Raw genomic sequence first — 18,413 nt, 5'->3', positions numbered from 1 at the left:
GGGAGAAAAATAGGTAAAATTGGAGTAGGTTACATACATATACACACTTTAAAACAGATCTGATTAGAAAAACTGAAGAATTCAAATACAGTGACTTTACCTGTTTGCTGGAGGAGGGGGGAGAGAGAGGGGAGAGGGGGAGGGGGGAGTGGGGAGCAGGGAGGGAGAGGGGGAGGGGGAGGGGGAGGGGGAGGGGGAGGGGGTGGGAGTGGAGGAGGGGGAAAGGGGGGAGGGGGAGAAATATGTATCAGCCAGGAGAAGCTTGTTGCAAGTTTCATCAGCATGACACTGAAGAGACTAATGGTTGTGGAAATCCTGCAACAAAACATCTTTCTGCAAACCTACAAGAAGAGGTTAAGTTGGGTAGTTACGTTAATAGTGATAAGTTAAAGTTTGATTCTGTTTTCATGTATAAAGATAATTAAAAACAACTGTTGTTTAAGTAACTATTTGTCGTGGTGAATATCTATTGCTGCTGGGTTTTGGGGTCTTATGGGCTCGTAACACATAAATTTTATACTTTAAATTTACAAAATCAATCTCATAACATGTACATTGCCAATAAGAATGGAATTATTTGGCCTCCAAATATTTGTTAAAAACCAAGAACATATGAAGGGCAAGGATGGTAATTTCATTTCCTAAAATTGATCTGTCAACCAATCCAGAGTGTACAAAAAGAGTAAAGGCAAATCTGCTCATTTTCATTCTTTGAATCTTTTTCTTATTCTGAAACTGCTTTGATTGATGCTGAAATAAATGATGCTGTTTAAATCAGTTTTATTTTCAATTCTATAATCTGATCTTGCTCAAGAGTTCTACAGAGGATGACAAAATGATTAAAGGGATTATGAGAGGAAGCTGGCAGGGAACATAAAAAATGACGGTAAAAGCTTTTATTTATACGTTAAGAGGATGAGGTTAGTTAAGACAAATGTGTGTCTGTGGCACAGAGAAACGGGTAAGTTGATGATGGAGAACAAGGGTATGGCAGACTGAATGACTGCTCCTACACCTATTTCTATGTTTCTATTTTAATCATTCAGCATTTTGCTACCTGGTGTGACAATACTAAAACCAGTTACAAAAGGACATCTGTTTCTGCTGAGTGGAGGAATGTTCAGAGGAGACGAATGAGATATGTTTTTTGACACCAATATTTGTGGAGTCCTGGAAAGATTTGCCACTCACGGTGAGGGGGTTTCCTTGAATGGTGACAATCATCCATGATGGCCATATGGATGGAGTAAAAATATGTTGAGGCAGGGGCCAATCATTTTGCACCAACAACTTGCAATGATTAGAGCTATGTTTCTTGACTTATTGGGTGTGCAGAATTTTAAATGACGATGTTTCGGTTGAGGGCCATATAAATCACGAGTCCAGTTTCAATAAAAAGCCTGCACTTGAAATTATGCAATGTTTAATTTCTTGTAAATTAACTTTCTCAGCCTGAACCTACACAGAAATTCATTTCCACTGTGTGGACATACTGCTGAAATCATGAACTGGGGATCATCTTGACAACCTAAATCATTTGGAGATTCAACTCTGGTTGGCAGCAGATATTGCTGTCGATCTGTTTTCAATGGATCATAAAACTCCGCCAAGGTAACTGATCCACTTACCTGCTGGCATTTTTTGTCCGTCATTTTCACAGGTACAGATTGAAGATGCTGTTGGTGCTGGAGATACTGTAATTATTGATGCAGTCGTTGCGGTTTCGACGGTGCTGGTGGTACTTTCACATGTTCCTTTATATTTCAGAACTTCACAATTGTCCATACACAGAGTGAAGTTACAGAGGCCTAATTTTCCTGAAGAAGTCACAATCGCCTGATCTGGAGGCAGAGTAATGATAATGAGTTAATGGTCTTACACTTTGTGCAATGTGCATAAGCACGGAAATTCATCCTTGATGTAGAAAACAGGATTTGTAAAAAAAAAAGAAATATATATAAAATTATTCATTACTCCGAAGATTGTATTCAACAGCTCAATAAAAAAATGGATAGACCACCCTGAGAATATTGTCTTCAGTACCGGTGCAACAGTCGACTCTGCAGCCAAGAGATTCCAACACATACATGTAGACATCGTGGGCCCCCTGGTGGTGTCCAGGTATGCCTGCTACTTGTTGACCGTGGTCGCCTACGCGACAAGTTGTCCGGAAGCCAACAGGCTGAAAGACACTTCCGCTGAGACCTGTGCCAGGAACCTACTCGCTCACTAGATCGCCAGGTTCGGGGTCTCAGCGTCGCACGTGACAAATGAGTGAGGTGCCCAATTCACGTCTGCCCTCAGGGCACTCTTGGCAACCCTCTTGGGTGTCAAGCTCCACCACACCACCGCATATCACCCCCAAGTCAACGGCTTAGTGCAGCGCTTGCACTGACACCTAAGTCGGCCGTCATGCCTTGCCTCACTAGCCCTGGTTGGTTGGCCGGACGAGATGCTATGGATTCTGCTCAGCATCAGAAGGGCCCCGAAAGAGGACCTTCAAGTATCATTTGCTGAGTTGGTTTACAGTGCGCCATTGTCGTGACCCACAGAGTTTTACAGCCCAGACATAGGCTCAGCCTGACTTTATCAGCAGACCTACGGAGTAAGCTCGCCTCGCTAGCCCCCTCCACCTCAGACCCACCACGGCAGCCGACCATCTCATTTGCCCAAAGAACTGGACTCAGCCGAATATGTTTTCGTCCATCGCGATTCGCACACCGCGCCCCTGCAGCACCCTTATTAAGGCCCCTACAGAGTCCTGCAGCGATCAGGCAAGACTTTCACTTTGGATGTTGAGAGGAAAAGAGAACTGTCCACGATCAACTGCCTCAAGGCGGCGCACCTGGACCACAGTCAGCCGGTACAGATGGCCTAACCTAAAAGCCGAGGCCAGCTGTCCAAGGGGTAAGACACGTAAGCCAGTTCTGGGGGGGGTTGTGCACATGCTCATGGCGAACTGGCCCCGCTCGTACCACTGCACCGGCGGGTCAGCTGCGAGAAGATGGCAGAGTCGGAGACCTCCTTGCCACATGGTTTGAATGGATTGAGCACCCCGGGCAAGCGTGATGACATCACCGCCCGCGCAGGCGTGGAGCTCACACTGCCCTTAAAGGTTTGAATAAAACGGTCATTGAAACCCCCATTGTGGTGGTTGTGAGTCTCATTTCTTGTAGCTACTGCTGCCCTGTTCTAGAATCCCTTTTCTTTGTCATTTTTATAAACAACCTGGATGAAGAGGCGAGACGAGTGGATGGGTCAGTACGTTTGCGGATGACACAAAGGTTGGAGGATTTGTGGATGAAGCAGAAGGTTGTCCAAGGCTACAAGAGGATATAGACAGGATGCAGAGATGGGTGGAAAAGTGGCAGATGGAGTTCAATCCGGATAAGTGTGAGGTGATACATAAGAGTGTAGATGAACAGAGGTAATTGCGGTCAAATCCATACAGTCATCAAGGTCGCCACACAAGTTGATAGGATAGTTAAAAAGGCTTGTGGGATGCTGGGCTTCATTAATAGGGGGATTGAGTTCAGGAGTAGAGAGGTCATGTTGCAACTCTACAAATCTCTGCTAAGACGATAGAGTATTGTGTGCAGTTCCGTTCACCTCTTTATAGGAAGGATGTGGAAGCTATGGAGAGGGTACAGAGGAGATTTGCAAGGAGGTAACATGAATTGGAACACTCTTGAGGCAAGGTTACCAGAGCTGGGACTTTTCTCTTTGGAGCATAGAAGGACGAGAGGAGACTTAATAGAGGTCTACAAAATTATGAGAGGCATAGATATGGTGGTTGGCCAGCGCCTGCTTCCCAGGACAGGAGTAGCAAACACCAGACAACATATGAATAAAGTTAAGAAAGGGAAGTTTAGGGGAGACATCAGGAGCAATGTTTTAATTGTCACACAGAGAGTTGTGGTGCCTGGAATGCCTTCCAGGGTTGGTAGTGGAGGCTAAAACATTAGTGGTATTTAAAAGTCTCGTCAGACACATGGATTGTGAGAAAGGGGAGGGTTTAGTATTTTTCATTAGGGATATACGTGTTGGCACATTAAGGGCCGAAAGACCCTAAGAATTACAGTACTTGACTACTCCCTGCAACTTCAAATGGACATCACTCTAGTTTCATATTGAAGTATAAAAATAACCTCGAAACCCTCTGAAAATCATCTTCCAAACCCCTCCCAATTGTTCTTAAACCTCAACTGTAAAAACAGTTTGTGAACATCTGTGTCACTAAAATTAAGACCATCTAGAAACGTATTCCTACTGCTTCCCTTCCTGCACCAACCTAGTTAGGAATTCTCATCACCAGCCTCATCTTCAATATTTCTCCAGTTGCCCCACTCTCTTCACCAATTTTGTCAATGTCACACCTCCCACATCTGGATCTTTTTCACTGAGTACGCAATCCCCTTTGAATGGGGTTGAAAAGGATAGCAAATCGACATGATGGAATGGTGGGGCAGACTCGATGGGCCGTATGACATATTCCACTCATATCATATGGTCTTTTTTGCTCTCACATTGACTGACGTTAATAGCTCTTCCTCCTCAGACATTGTGCCTTTTTATTAAAACAAACTATTTTCTCATCTCCCCTGCAAAAAGCCTGTTTCATTACAGACTACACCATCTCTAACCTAGAACGCTTCCACCAGCGTTGTCTCCGCTCCATCCTCAAAATTCATTGGAGCGACTTCATCCCTAACATCGAAGTACTCGAGATGGCAGAGGCCGACAGCATCGAGTCCACGCTGCTGAAGATCCAGCTGCGCTGGGTGGGTCACGTCTGCAGAATGGAGGACCATCGCCTTCCCAAGATCGTGTTATATGGCGAGCTCTCCACTGGCCGCCGTGAGAGAGGTGCACCAAAGAAGAGGTACAAGGACTGCCTAAAGAAATCTCTTGGTGCCTGCCACATTGACCACTGCCAGTGGGCTGATATCGCCTCAAACCGTGCATCTTGGCGCCTCACGGTTCGGCGGGCAGCAACCTCCTTTGAAGAAGACCGCAGAGACCACCTCACTGACAAAAGACAAAGGAGGAAAAACCCAACACCCAACCCCAACCCACCAATTTTCCCCTGCAACCACTGCAACCGTGTCTGCCTGTCCCGCATCGGACTTGTCAACCACAATCGAGCCTGCAGCTGACATGGACTTTTACCCCCTCCATAAATCTTCGTCCGCGAAGCCAAGCCAAAGAAAGAAGACACCATCTCTAACTGCTCTCTCCTCGCTAATGCCCAGGAAGGAATTACAGCTTCCTAAATCTGTGTCCTGTTTACTCAACACTCCTTACGATCCCTTAAATTAGATTCCTCTTTGTGCCACACTATTGATACAGCTCACATCACTGCTGTCATTTGATTTGATTGCAGCAGAATAATCTCTCCCTCCTTCTCAAATTGACTGCAGTCTACAATAGTCTCACTTGCCTTATCCAACACCCATTCCCTGTTTGTTGGATGCATGGAACTACAGGTACAAACTTTAACCCTGATCTAACCATTCATAGCCAGAGTGTCATCAGTATTTGCACTGTTATGTCTGAGGATCCAGTCTCATCTCCCACCTAATTCTCATACAGCTGCCATTTTGGAAACAGCAACCCCATATGAAATGACAATGTCAATTTGTACACCAGTGATACCCACTTTTTACCTGACAATCACTCCTCTTCACCCCAGACTTTCTCTAAATGAATGGACTGGCCATTGTTAAGACCCCCTTTTGCACCATTATTTTTACACTCCACTCCAACCCTGCCACAGCTCATCTGCAGCTCAAATATTATCCAATTTCAAATTTTGAAGCCTTAGAAAATCATCCCATCATGACAAGCGTAATCATTCACAATTCCTGAAATTTGGCATACATCCAAAAAACATTATTTTTAAGGTTTATTTCTTCCTTTGTTTAATGACTTAATCCTTACCTTGCTCTGACAGAGGCTGAACCAACACTGACCGAGTACCTCTGATTAATGAGAGGAAACTAGATGTGTCTCTCTTTTTGTCCTGCAGAAAGATTAACATCAATTACACTGATGGGTCACCCAATGTAAAACTCTGCCAGACCTCAGTTCGAAACATGGTAGAGTCACTCACATGCAAAACAAACACATTACTCTCATTACATCCACTCAAATCAACTAAAATATTGAAATTGTTTTGCAGTTACAGAGCTCAATAAAATTCTCAATGTGTTTCCTCATTATTGTTCATTGGCACCAGGCACATCATAATATAAAGTGCCAATTCTGGGGGGTGTGGCAAGATGGCATAGGGAGTAGACGTCGGATTCCACCTCTCCCCAGCTGAATAATTAATACCTGAATTTTAAAAACTATTTGTATTTTAAAAGTATTTCTGTCAAGATTTTAAGGAATTCTGAAAGCCACAATGAAGGGTAGTAAAGCTTAAACTTCAAAAAAACAGCACAGTTTAAAAGAGCAGAAAGTGCAGAAGAATTGAAGCCAACCTCGTTAAAAGATCCAGAGATCGATTTTGGAGCAGCCAAAGTCTCAAAGGACAACTCAGGCTAAGGTATTAGAAACACCAGTGCCTTCGACACGAGATGGCGCCGATACTGGTTCTGCTGGAGGAGACATGGATCACACTCCCGGGGATGTGGGACCTTGTGGAAGTGAGGGCCCTACTCCCAATCGCGGTCGCGCGCATGTCGAACCAGCTACCGACGTGCCGAGCCTGACCACTGAGATGTCAGGCCTTCGCTATGGAGCCCTCGCTACACTGGGCATGCGCGACTTCCGACCGGGCCCTGACGATCGGGGTGACTCTCTCCCGACAGCAGAACACGTCGGGCCTATGTGGGAGGGAATGCTGACACAGAGTCAGGAGGCCCGGGCAGCAGCGCTCACTTTGGAATCAGAAGAAAAGGAAGAAGAGGAGTTAATGGAACAACCTGAAGAAGATGCAGAAGTAATATTGAAAGCAGCTAAACTTCAAGGTAGGCCTCGAAAACTTAAAAAAGCTTCTCGAACTAAATCTCCCACCTTTCAGACTTCTAAAACAGTACAAGTGGAGGAAGAAACCACTTTGTCTGTTTCTGAAGAGTTTATGCAGTGGATGGATAATATGACTGTTCAAGTTACCCAAAGTTTCTGATAAAGTAAGCTTCAATTTACTGAATTGAGAGGAGAAGTAGCATCAATTAAGCAGGGTGTGGTTAAATGTTTAAGAGCAGTAGATGTGGTCCGGGGTGAATTGAAATGTATTAAGCAAGCATTTTGTGACTGTACAGATACTGTGGATCGGTATACTGAACGAATAGATTATCTGGAACATTGTCTTACATATTGGAATGTTCAGAAGCGTGAACTTTTGCAGAAGATTGATTCGTTGTAAAATCAAAGTAGACGTAATAATGTTAAAATAGTAGGTCTGCCAGAAAATTTTGAAGGAACAGATCCAGTGAAGTTTTTCAGAAATGGATTCCAGAGGTGTTGGGAAAGGATGCTTTCCCAGAAGGACTGGAACTGGACAGAGCACATAGGGAAATACGAAGAAAACCTTCTCCTGATCAGCCTCCATGGGCAGTTCTTATTTGCTGTTTAAAATATCAAGATCGTGAGTTAATTTTGTGATTGGGTCCAGGAAACTCGGCAGAATCAGGGTCCTATGATGATTCAAGGTCAGAGGGGTTTTTTCATGCAGATTTAAGTCAAAATGTGACACAACGTCAGAAGGAGTTTAATCCAGCTAAGGCTGTGTTATGGAAGAAGGGTTACCCGTTTACTTTGAGATACCTTGTCATATTGAAGGTGTTCTAGGGAGACTTTCAGGCTAAGTTTTTTGATGATGAAATTGAAGCTTTATCTTTTGCAATTCTTTGCCGAATAATTCACATAGTTCGGAGTTGCAGAAACAACTGAAATTGCAGGGTTTTTCGAAGCGGAATGGGAATGGGAACAGCAAGAAGAATTCTGAAGAGGAACATTCGACCCAGATGGGAGAAAAGGATTATCTGTCGTGGCAACTGGTGTTCAGGACCAATCTGTTGGAGTTGTGGATGTAGTAGATTGCTATTTAGGTGGTGTTTTGAGATATACAACTATCAGCCGGGGGTGGATGGCACTGCATCTTCTGAAGTCATCTCCCACTTGTGGTTTAGAGTGAGTACCACTTTGGTGGTGCTTTTTTTTCTTTCAAAGGGGTTTGGGGGGGTGGTTTCTTTATTTGTGTTCAGAGAGGGAAATGGGTTTTTTTTCTTCTCTTTGGTGTTTAAGTTTGACTGTGGGTTGGTTGTGTTGGGAGTTATTGGTTAAGATAAAATTAATAATTTGAATTTTGCGACATTTAATATTAAAGGGATGAATCATCCGATAAAGAGGAAACACGTCTTGGATTACATCAAGAAGATGAAGGTTTTCTGCAAAAAATACATTTGACAGAAAAGGAACAGCGGGACTGGGTTGGACATGTTTTGGCATCTTCTTTTAATTCTAAAGTTAGGGGAGTGGCGATTTTGGTACATAAAATCATTTATTTTAGAATCTTTTTTTGAGAATGCTGGAAGAATTTTGAAAGTGAATCGTAAGTTGTTTTCAGAAGCCTGGACTTCATTGAATTTATATACACCGAATGAAGATAATGGACAATTTGTTACTGATGCTTTTCTAAATTTGAATCAATCAAACGAGAATATATTGGTAGGAGGGGATTTTAATTGTTGTTTGGATCCATTGCTGGATAAATCTCCAAAAATTGTTAAGAAAACTAAGATGGCCAAAAGGGTGATAGAATTGATGGAAGAGTTGAATTTAGTTGAAATATGGTGACGAATTCAGCCGACTGAGAAGGATTATTCATTTTATTCTGCTCGTCATGAGTCATTTTCTAGAATAGATCTTTTTTTGTTTTCAGCTCATTTACAGGGTAGGGTTGACTATGCAGAATATAAGAGTAGAATTTTGTCAGATCATTCTTTGCTGTTAATTTCTAGTGAGATTGTGAAGAAGGTGGAAACAACCTATTGTTTGAGGTTTACTGAGATGTTGCTTAGAAGACCTGAATTTGTTGTGTTTTTGAGAAATCAGATTAAATTTTTCTTGGAGACAAATTTATGTTGTGGGATGCTTTGAAAGCATATTTGCGAGGTCAAATTATTAGTTATACAGCTAAAGTGAAGAAGCAATACATGGAGTTAGAGAAAGAAATTGCAGATTTGGAGAAAAAGTTTCAGGAAAATGCAACGGAAGATAATAAGGTACAGTTATCTAATCTGAAGCTTCACTATAATAGGAAGCAAACTTACAATTATGAGAGATTGCTTTTGAGATCAAAACAGCGTTATTATGAATTAGGGGTAAGGGCACATAGAGTATTGGCATGGCAGTTGAAGACTGAACAAGCTTCCAGAACAATTAATGCAATATGAAACAGCAATGAGCTCTCTGTCTGAACCCTTCTCCATTAACAATGGCGTGAAGCAAGGCTGCATTCTCGCGCCAACCCTCTTTTCAATCTTCTTCAGCATGATGCTAAACCAAGCCATGAAAGACCTCAACAATGAAGACGCTGTTTACATCTGGTACTGCACGGATGGCAGTCTCTTCAATCTGAGGCACCTGCAAGCTCACACCAAGACACAAGAGCAAATTGTCCGTGAACCACTCTTTGCAGACGATGCCGCTTTAGTTGCCCATTCAGAGCCAGCTCTTCAGCGCTTGACGTCCTGTTTTGCGGAAACTGCCAAAATGTTTGGCCTGCAAGTCAGCCTGAAGAAAACTGAGGTCCTCCATCAGCCCCCCCACATCTCCATTGGGCACACAAAACTCAAGACGGTCAACCAGATTACCTATCTCGGCTGCACCATTTCATCGGATGCAAGGATCGACAATGAGATAGACAACAGACTCGCCAAGGCAAATACCACCTTTGGAAGACTACACAAAAGAGTCTGGAAAAACAACCAACTGAAAAACCTCACAAAGATTAGCGTCTACAGAGCCGTTGTCATACCCACACTCCTGTTCGGCTCCGAATCATGGGTCCTCTTCCGGCACCACCTACGGCTCCTAGAACACATCCACCAGCGTTGTCTCCTCTCCATCCTCAACATTCATTGGAGCGACTTCATCTCCAACATCGAACTACTCGAGATGGCAGAGGCCGACAGCATCGAATCCACGCTGTTGAAGATCCAACTGCGCTGGGTAGGTCACGTCTCCAGAATGGAGGGACATCGCCTTCCAAAGATCGTGTTATATGGCGAGCTCTCCACTGGTCACCGTGACAGAGGTGCACCAAAGAAGAGGTACAAGGACTGCCTAAATAAATCTCTTGGTGCCTGCCACATTGACCACCGCTAGTGGGCTGATATCGCCTCAAACCGTGCATCTTGGCGCCTCACAGTTCGGCGGGCAGCAACCTCCTTTGAAGAAGACCGCAGAGCCCACCTCACTGACAAAAGACAAAGGAGGAAAAACCCAACACCCAACCCCAATCAACCAATTTTCCCCTGCAACCGCTGCAACCGTGTCTGCCTGTCCCACATCGGACTTGTCAGCCACAAACGAGCCTGCAGCTGACTTGGACATTTACCCCTCCATAAATCTTCGACGTGAAGCCAAGCCAAAGAAAAAAAATATAAGCCACAGGAGATTAATGAGGAATTTTGTGCTTTTTAAAATCGGGATTTGTATGCATCTGAAGGCAATGTAGATACTGAACAGATTGATACATTTTTGTCTAAGTTGAATTTACCTTTACTGGAGAAGAATGATATAAAATTGTTAGATGCTTCATTTACAGATTTTGAACTTAAAGAGGCATTACAATCCATGCCGATTGGTATATCACCTAAAGAGGATGGGTTTACAGCAGAGTTTTATAACGTGGATTAGACTGAAGACCTTCGCCCTCCAGCATGGTGTAACTGTTGAGACATCACAGAGTAATGTGTCCGGCTGCTGGGCACCGAGACATCATTGAGTTTGAGGTCCGAGATGGTGGCCTGCAAGGTTTGCGTCTCCACATTGTTCCTCTGTGCCTGAGTTAGTTGTTCGTAATCCAAGCCGGGCGCGAGAGTGTTGATTGCTGGATGGGAGAGTGCATCTGCCACGACATTGTCCTTGCCAGTCCTGTGTTGGATGTTGATCGTGAACTCAAACATTTACGAGAGGTGGCGCTGCTGTCTGGTGCACCACAGATCCTTGGCCATTGCCAGTGCTTGAATAAGGGGCTTGTGATCCGTGAAGGATGTGAATGGCCTGCCCTTGAGGAAGTAGCAGAAATGGTGAATGGCCAAATACAGTGCCAGAAGCACCCGGTCGAAGGCACTGTATTTGATCTCCGGCAGGCGCCATTGTACATCAAGCTACTGTTCCAGAACCACCCACACCCCAACCTCACTGCAGCTGAGGCGTCCACGGAGAGCGCTGAGTGCACCTCCGGCCGTGGGTGCACCAGCAGTGTGGCGCTGGCTAGAGCCTCCTTTGTCGCGATGAAAGCCCTGTCTGCCTCCTCTGTCCACAATAAAGTCTTTTCTTTGGTGGCCATGAACACGAACAATAAAAGTTCATTATCCCCACAAACTCTTGGAGGCCTTTCAGGCTGGAGGGTTAGGGGAATCATTGAACAGCCACTACCTTTACCGGCGCCGGCGTGGCCCCAGCCACTGAAATGGTGCGCTCCAGGAACTGGAGGGACTCCTTGCTGAACTGGCATTTGGCCACATTGACCATGAGGCAGAAGTCTGCCAGCCGGGCAAAGAGTGTGCAGAAATGGGCTTTGTGTTCATCGCGGTTGCGACTGGCAATGAGAATATCGTCCAGGTAAAAGAACACAAAGTCCAGGTCTTTTCCAACCGCATCTCTGAGGCGCAGAAATGTTTGGGCCACGTTCTTTAGACCGAAGGGCATACGCAAGAACTCGAAGAGGCCAAAAGGGGTGATAATGGCCATCTCACCCACGTCGTCTGGATGCACCGGGATCTGATGATATACCCACATGAGGTCCACTTTGGAGAAGACCCGTGCGCCGTGGAGGTTGGGAGAAAAATCCTGTATGTGGAGCACCAGGTACCTGTTGGGGGTGGTTGCGTCGTTCAACCGACAATAGTCCCTGCACGGTCTCCGGCCCCCGGACGAATTTGGGACCATATGGAATGGCAATGCCCAGGCACTGTCCGAGCCAATTTTATGGATGCTGACTGGACAAATAGTCCAACTCCAATCAAAAACTCATCTTTCCCCTTTCTCCAAATTACAATATTGTTGAATGAAGCAAGGCTCTGCTGATGAACTTCAGCAGAATTTTGTGGAGTCTGACACATTTATGCTGGTCAAATTTGTTCCTGGCAAGAAAAATATATAATACAGGATGCTGCCAGGATTTGTTCTGGCACAACTAATGTGTAACTGGGCCTCACCTGTAAATTTATAATGTTTTATGCTGGTGGTGAGTTCTAACAAGTGTTATTATAAATTAAATACTGTGATATTAGGTACCAGATATCAGTCGTCCCCGATTTACGATGGGATCCTGTTGCAGAACTCCCCATTCTAAGTAAAAAATCGTAACTTGTAAAGTACTGCACTTACCATTTTTTTCATAATTAAATGTTGAAAACAACATTTGTGTATTGAATGCAGCGACTGCGAGTGTGGTTGAGTCAGCATTGCGAGAGAGTGCTCCATACGCTGATCTCGCGTGATGTTGCTGTCGCCCAGAATCGCGCAGGAGTAGCGTATCGCATATCACAAGCACGGGGACGCATCGGAACTCGAAATCGAAAGTACGGGTTTGGACCATCATAACTTCAAAAAATCAAGCCATCATAAATCGGGGACTATCTGTATCAGTAAATTACTACTTGGATGAGATTACATGATTTTCTCTGAGGTGGAAAGTCGAGGTACAGAAATATCCTCACCTTGTAATTTGAGGAGCATCTTATGGTCAGAGTCGTTGCACTTTTTGACAACGTGAGAGCTAAATGTCAGGGTATCTAAATGGAATGCTTGCCACATTTTCATAACGATGGGTCAGCATAGTTCGTGTAGTTGTTAGCTGAACATGTGTTTTAGTGCCAGTGGCTCGAGTTCAAAGTTGATGGTGTCTGTAAGGAGTTTGTCCGTTCTTCCCGCTACAGCGTGGGTTTCTTCCAAATGTAGAGTGTTATAGGTTAAATGGTTCCATGGGTGTAATTGGGTGGTGTTGGCTCATTGGCCAGAAGGGCCTGTTACTATGCTGTATCTTGAAATTAAAAAATAATTCTCAATGATTAACATTACATTAGCTAGGAACCCTTCAGGTTAAGCACAAGGACTTTGGTTTGCAAATCAACAGTCCTATGGGTTAGGTTATCCGCAGAGTAAACACCAAAGTGTGTAGACACTATGACTGAAATAAAAACACCATGCTGCAGAAATTCAGCAAGTCAAACCTGATGAACAGCAGAAGCCCAAAAACGCTCATTATGTATCTTTATCTTAACTATATAAAGTGCCCTGTTTGACCTGCTGAGTTTCTCTAGCATGGTGTTTTTACTAAGTTATCCTTGGAGTTCCTTGACATATTTGCAAATTCTCTGTGCACAGCCTCCTTTACCTTCAAAGCTTTCTTTCCATGGCTTTCGTGAACCCTGGCAGAAATGGTCGGCACAGGATCGTTTGCCATCTTGCTGGTGGATGGCTTCACGTCGGAATCGTGTAAATTTTGCGAAGTACTGCAATGAAATAGAGAATCGTCAGGTGGTATTGATAGAAAGGAAAAAAGCTGCAGGCTCAACCCAGTGTGCATTAAAGCAATAAGGTGCAGGATTTGTTTTCTGTTTGCGAAAAAATAAAACATAGATAATTGAACTGTCTGGTACAGTAATTATCCCCATAAACCACAAAGAGGACCTTGAATCTTATGTCTGTGCACCAACTGCATCACAGTCTGAGCATAAAGCCCTCCAAAAGATAGTGGATGCAGCCCAGGACATCACAGGCAAAACACTCCCCTTTATCGAAAACATCTACAGGAAACGCAGCCGTCAGAGAGCAGCAGCAATCATCAAAGATCCACACCACCCAGTACATAGTCTATTCTCATGGGTACCATCAGGAAAGGAAGTATAGGTCTCACGAGACTCACATCGCCAGGTTCAGGAAGAGCTGCTACCCCTCCACCATCAGTCTCCTCAACAATAAACTTAATCAGGGACTCATTGAGGTCTCATAACATAACATAACATAACAATTACAGCACGGAAACAGGCCATTAGGCCCTTCTAGTCCACACCGAACCAAACACCCCTTTCTAGTCCCACCTCCCTGCACAATGCCCATAACCCTCCATCTTCTTCTCATCCATATACCTGTCCAACCTTTTCTTAAATAATACAATTGACTCCGCCGCCACTATTTCTCCCGGAAGATCATTCCACACGGCTACCACTCTCTGAGTAAAGAAGTTCCCCCTCATGTTACCTCTAAACCTCTGCCCCTTAATTCTTTACTCATGACCTCTTGTTTTAATCTTTCCTCCTCTTAACGGAAATAGTCTATCCATATCCACTCTGTCTATCCCTTTCATAATCTTAAATACTTCTATCAAATCCCCTCTCAACCTTCTACGCTCCAAAGAATAAAGACCTAATCTGTCCAATCTCTCCCTATACTCTAGATGCTTAAACCCAGGTAACATTCTGGTAAACCTACTCTGCACTCTCTCCACTCTGTTTATATCCTTCCTATAATTAGGCGACCAGAACTGCACACAGAACTCCAAATTAGGCCGCACCAACGTCTTATACAATCTCCATGTATTGCAGTTTGTTTACATTCATTATTGGTTTACAGTTCTTTATTTGATTACACGTGCACATATGTAGTTTTAGCACGACCAATAAGTCGTAACTCTGCCTCACCCACAGGAAAAACAAACATCAGGGTTGTATGTGATGTCGTGCATGTACTCTAACAATAAATCTAAAATCTGAAATTTGGGTCAGCAACCTTCTGTGTGGCATCTTATTAAAAGCCTTCTGAATATCCAAATACACAACCAACTCTGGTTTCCCTTTATCCACTCTGCTAGAACCAAAATAGTCAAGCATTCTTTCCTTTTCATAACTCCAGGTTAACCTTGTTCAAGATATACATTTTTTTTAAATATCATCAATATAAAATCCCTCATTAGAGATTGCAGTATTTCCCAGAAAATGATGTCATACCAACAGGATGCTGGTTACGAGTTTTCTCTTCTGCACTTGTAGAGCTATCTCTTGCCATTTCTGTCCCTCTTCTATTTGGGCATCTCACAGTAATTTGCTTTTGATTTACTCAATGTTCCAAATACTTGTGGAAAAGGCAGAAAATGAGTTCCTCTTGACCCAGCCATGGTTTCAAAAACATTTTAATTTCCGATTTCGTCTACAGCAAAGATATAACTCCTCGGGGGAGTGGGGGGAGTCATGTGATGCGGAGGACGTAGGATGTGGGATCCTAAAACACCCGGGAAAATATAAGAAAATTATTATTTAGCTAAAGTAAATAGAGATTAAAATACGAAGGAAGAAGATGAGAATAGTCCATTTACTTTTTAAAAAGCCTTTGAAGAAATGAACTCTTCTTGCTGGAGCTGATGAAGGTGTTGTTCCTGGATATGAGAAGAGGCCTTTGACGCAGAAAAGTCCAGGACCTCGAGTGAGATCAGTAAAATCTGGAGGGTGTACGTAGTTACACTTAGTGACAACTCAGGACCATTGGAGAGTTGAGTTGCCAAACAGATTCTTTAAGCAAGATCAGAGAGTCAACTTTGAATGAGAAGACTGATTGCAGTGGTGAATTAGCAAGTGTTGGATGTCAGAAATAAAACTTCTCACACATGAGTCTCTTTAAAACTGATGACACGACAAGCTTTATTTACAAGTCTGCAGAGTTGGACTCAACTGGTTTCTCACCAGTTAAGCCCCGATACATACAGTGCATTGATTTTTATACCCTTATTGTTTGCCCTTCCCCTTCTTATTAATACTGTTTTAATTGGTTAGTATTGCAAAAGCATTCTAAGTATAACTGCATTTTTAATTATCACGTTCGTTACGTACGCTGTGAACTCTACATACACTAAATTCTGTTTCTCACCCTTCTTATCAATCTTTTGTCTCCTGCATGTCTCTCACTATGACCATGAAAAGATAGGTTTTAAAAAAACATATCCAGCTGAACCTTTTGTCCTTGGCTGCTAGTAAGCTCCCTGTCCGTTCTGGCTTCCCTTTTTATGATTAATCAACACATTTTAACTTAAGTCATTTTAACCTAAATTCTCTATATAACATTGGAGAACATGTACAGATAAGCTTTGGAGAGATTCTTTCAACTTGAGAAGATTTTATACAAGATAAAGATAAAATTAAGGCTATAAAAAAGGATAAAAAGAACTCTGAAGGTGAATTGAAACAGATGGTATGGGAAATGTGGGATTATATTAAAATGATGTGGGAAGATATAGATTATTTAAAATCTGAGGTTAAAGAGGTGAAAGAAAAATACGAGCAGTTATCTACCAATATGATGGAAGTACAAGAACAACAGAATGTGAAAAATCAGAATATTATGAAGGCGTATGAAAAGGATAAACTTATAGAGGAGAAGCTGAAAAATTTGGAGTCTGAAGTTAAGGAAGAAATTACTGAGAGGAAGATAAATTCTGAAAAAATTGTTAAGATGGAAAATTTTAGTGGGAGAAATAACATTAAGATTGTAGGCTTGGAAGAAGGGGAAGAAGAACACGATATGATTCAGTTTCTCCAAGGATGGATACCCAAGGTTCTGGGGGTATATCAATTTGAAGATGCAATTGAAATTGAAAAAGAACATCGAGCCCTCAGACCACAACCGCAATCAAATGAAAAACCTCACTCTACAGTAATTAATTGTTCAAAATATCGAGACAAGGAAAAGATCCTAGCCTGAGCAGCAAAGAAAAAGTAAGAATAAAGTCCACCTGAATATCATGGTTCATAGGTTTTTTTTAACCTGGATATTACTGCACAGCTGTTGGCAAAGGGGAGACACTTTAATGAAGTCAAGAGAAGTCTTTGGGAAAAGGGAAACAAGTTTACATTATGGTATTCAGCGATGATGAAGATTGTATTACCGAATGGCAAAAATAATTCTTTTTATGGATTACGAACAGGCATAAGATTTTGTGGAAACTTTAACTTCTAATAAGTCGAATAAATGTGAAGGAATTATTTGGAATGTGAAAATGGACGCGTGAATTCGAGACTCTGTTTTGATATAACACAACACCAGGGAAGTGAAGGGTGCCGGAGTCCATTGGCCGCTGTTCATAAGATCATTTGTGGCAATGAGCCACATCCTGTACAATAGAGGGGGGTGATGCTTTGTTCTTTAGTGCCAACGATAGAGGGGGGCATAAGAATGGAGTTGTATTGATGTTTTATTTTACTTTAGAGAATTAATTCAATATTGAATTTAAATTGGATGTTAGAGAGATGTGAGATTTTCAATGGATATATGATTAACTGGGATTATTGTTAGATATATTGGAATTTAACCTTAACGTCATAGATGGAGATCTATTATTATTAAATATATGTTTATGAATGGTTATATCGATTGCAATGATGTTTATTTGATTTTATAGAATTGATTTAACATGGAATTTAAATTGGATGATGTAAGCGATATGAGATTCCTAACAGATAAATGATTAATTAGGAGTAATATTAGATATATTGGAATTTAACATTTAGAATGAATTTAAAACATAAGATATACATATTTAGATATGTTATCAATATATTTGTTTATGAAATCTTTTAAAAAATCCTCTCCATTTTCTTATTTTGTGCTTTCTTTCTTCCTTTGTTTTCTTTCTTTTTGTGGGGGGGGTAGGGGATAAAAACAAAATTATGTATCATTTTGCATTGTGTCTATTCTAACGTATTGTTCAAGATGAAGAAACATATATTTATGTTTGATGCAAATGGTAAATAAAATTTTTTTTAAAGTTAACTCCTCCAACTTAAAAACGTTTAATCTGTTTCGTGTACCCCTGCCTTCATGTTAAAATTTCCCCAATATCAGCTTGATATTCCCATTCCCTCGACCAATCACACTTTATTCAACTTTACCAAAGGAGCAAAGCATCATTAGATTTCAGATTTATTTTCAGAGAACGTACACGATATCACATACAACAGGACAGGCAGAACTACAACTTATGGACATTGCAAAGAAAACTGTACTCAATGTACAGATGCAAACAAATAAAGAAATGTAAACAAACCGACAATGCAACACAGAGAGAAAAAAGTGCAAACGTTAAGAGTTCTTAAATGCGCCCGATTGTTGTTGAGATGTCCGAAGGTGGAGAGGTAGCAGCTGTTCCTGTATGTGATGGTGCGAGTCTTGTGGCACCTAGA

The 18,413-nt window shown here is 42.4% G+C and overlaps 1 protein-coding gene across 7 annotated transcripts in view; it reads right to left on the bottom strand.

The window, feature by feature from the left end:
• Positions 1–18,413, bottom strand: part of LOC138740925 (uncharacterized) — a 290,457-nt gene that overhangs the window by 180,514 nt on the left and 91,530 nt on the right. For 6 of the 7 annotated variants that reach the window (XM_069894271.1, XM_069894280.1, XM_069894261.1 and 3 more), the window contains 3 exons: positions 13,580–13,697; positions 5,941–6,022; positions 1,629–1,841 (listed from right to left, as the gene is read on the bottom strand). In XM_069894271.1, coding sequence (XP_069750372.1) covers positions 1,629–1,841; positions 5,941–6,022; positions 13,580–13,697 — 413 coding nt within the window. The remainder of the gene's footprint in view (positions 1–1,628; positions 1,842–5,940; positions 6,023–13,579; positions 13,698–18,413) is intronic. The other variant, XM_069894291.1, reaches the window with a different exon arrangement.

Source organism: Narcine bancroftii, chromosome 1 (genome assembly GCF_036971445.1).
Source record: "Narcine bancroftii isolate sNarBan1 chromosome 1, sNarBan1.hap1, whole genome shotgun sequence".
In the NCBI taxonomy this organism is placed as follows: Eukaryota; Metazoa; Chordata; class Chondrichthyes; order Torpediniformes; family Narcinidae; genus Narcine; species Narcine bancroftii.
This window is presented reverse-complemented; position numbering and strand designations above follow the sequence as displayed.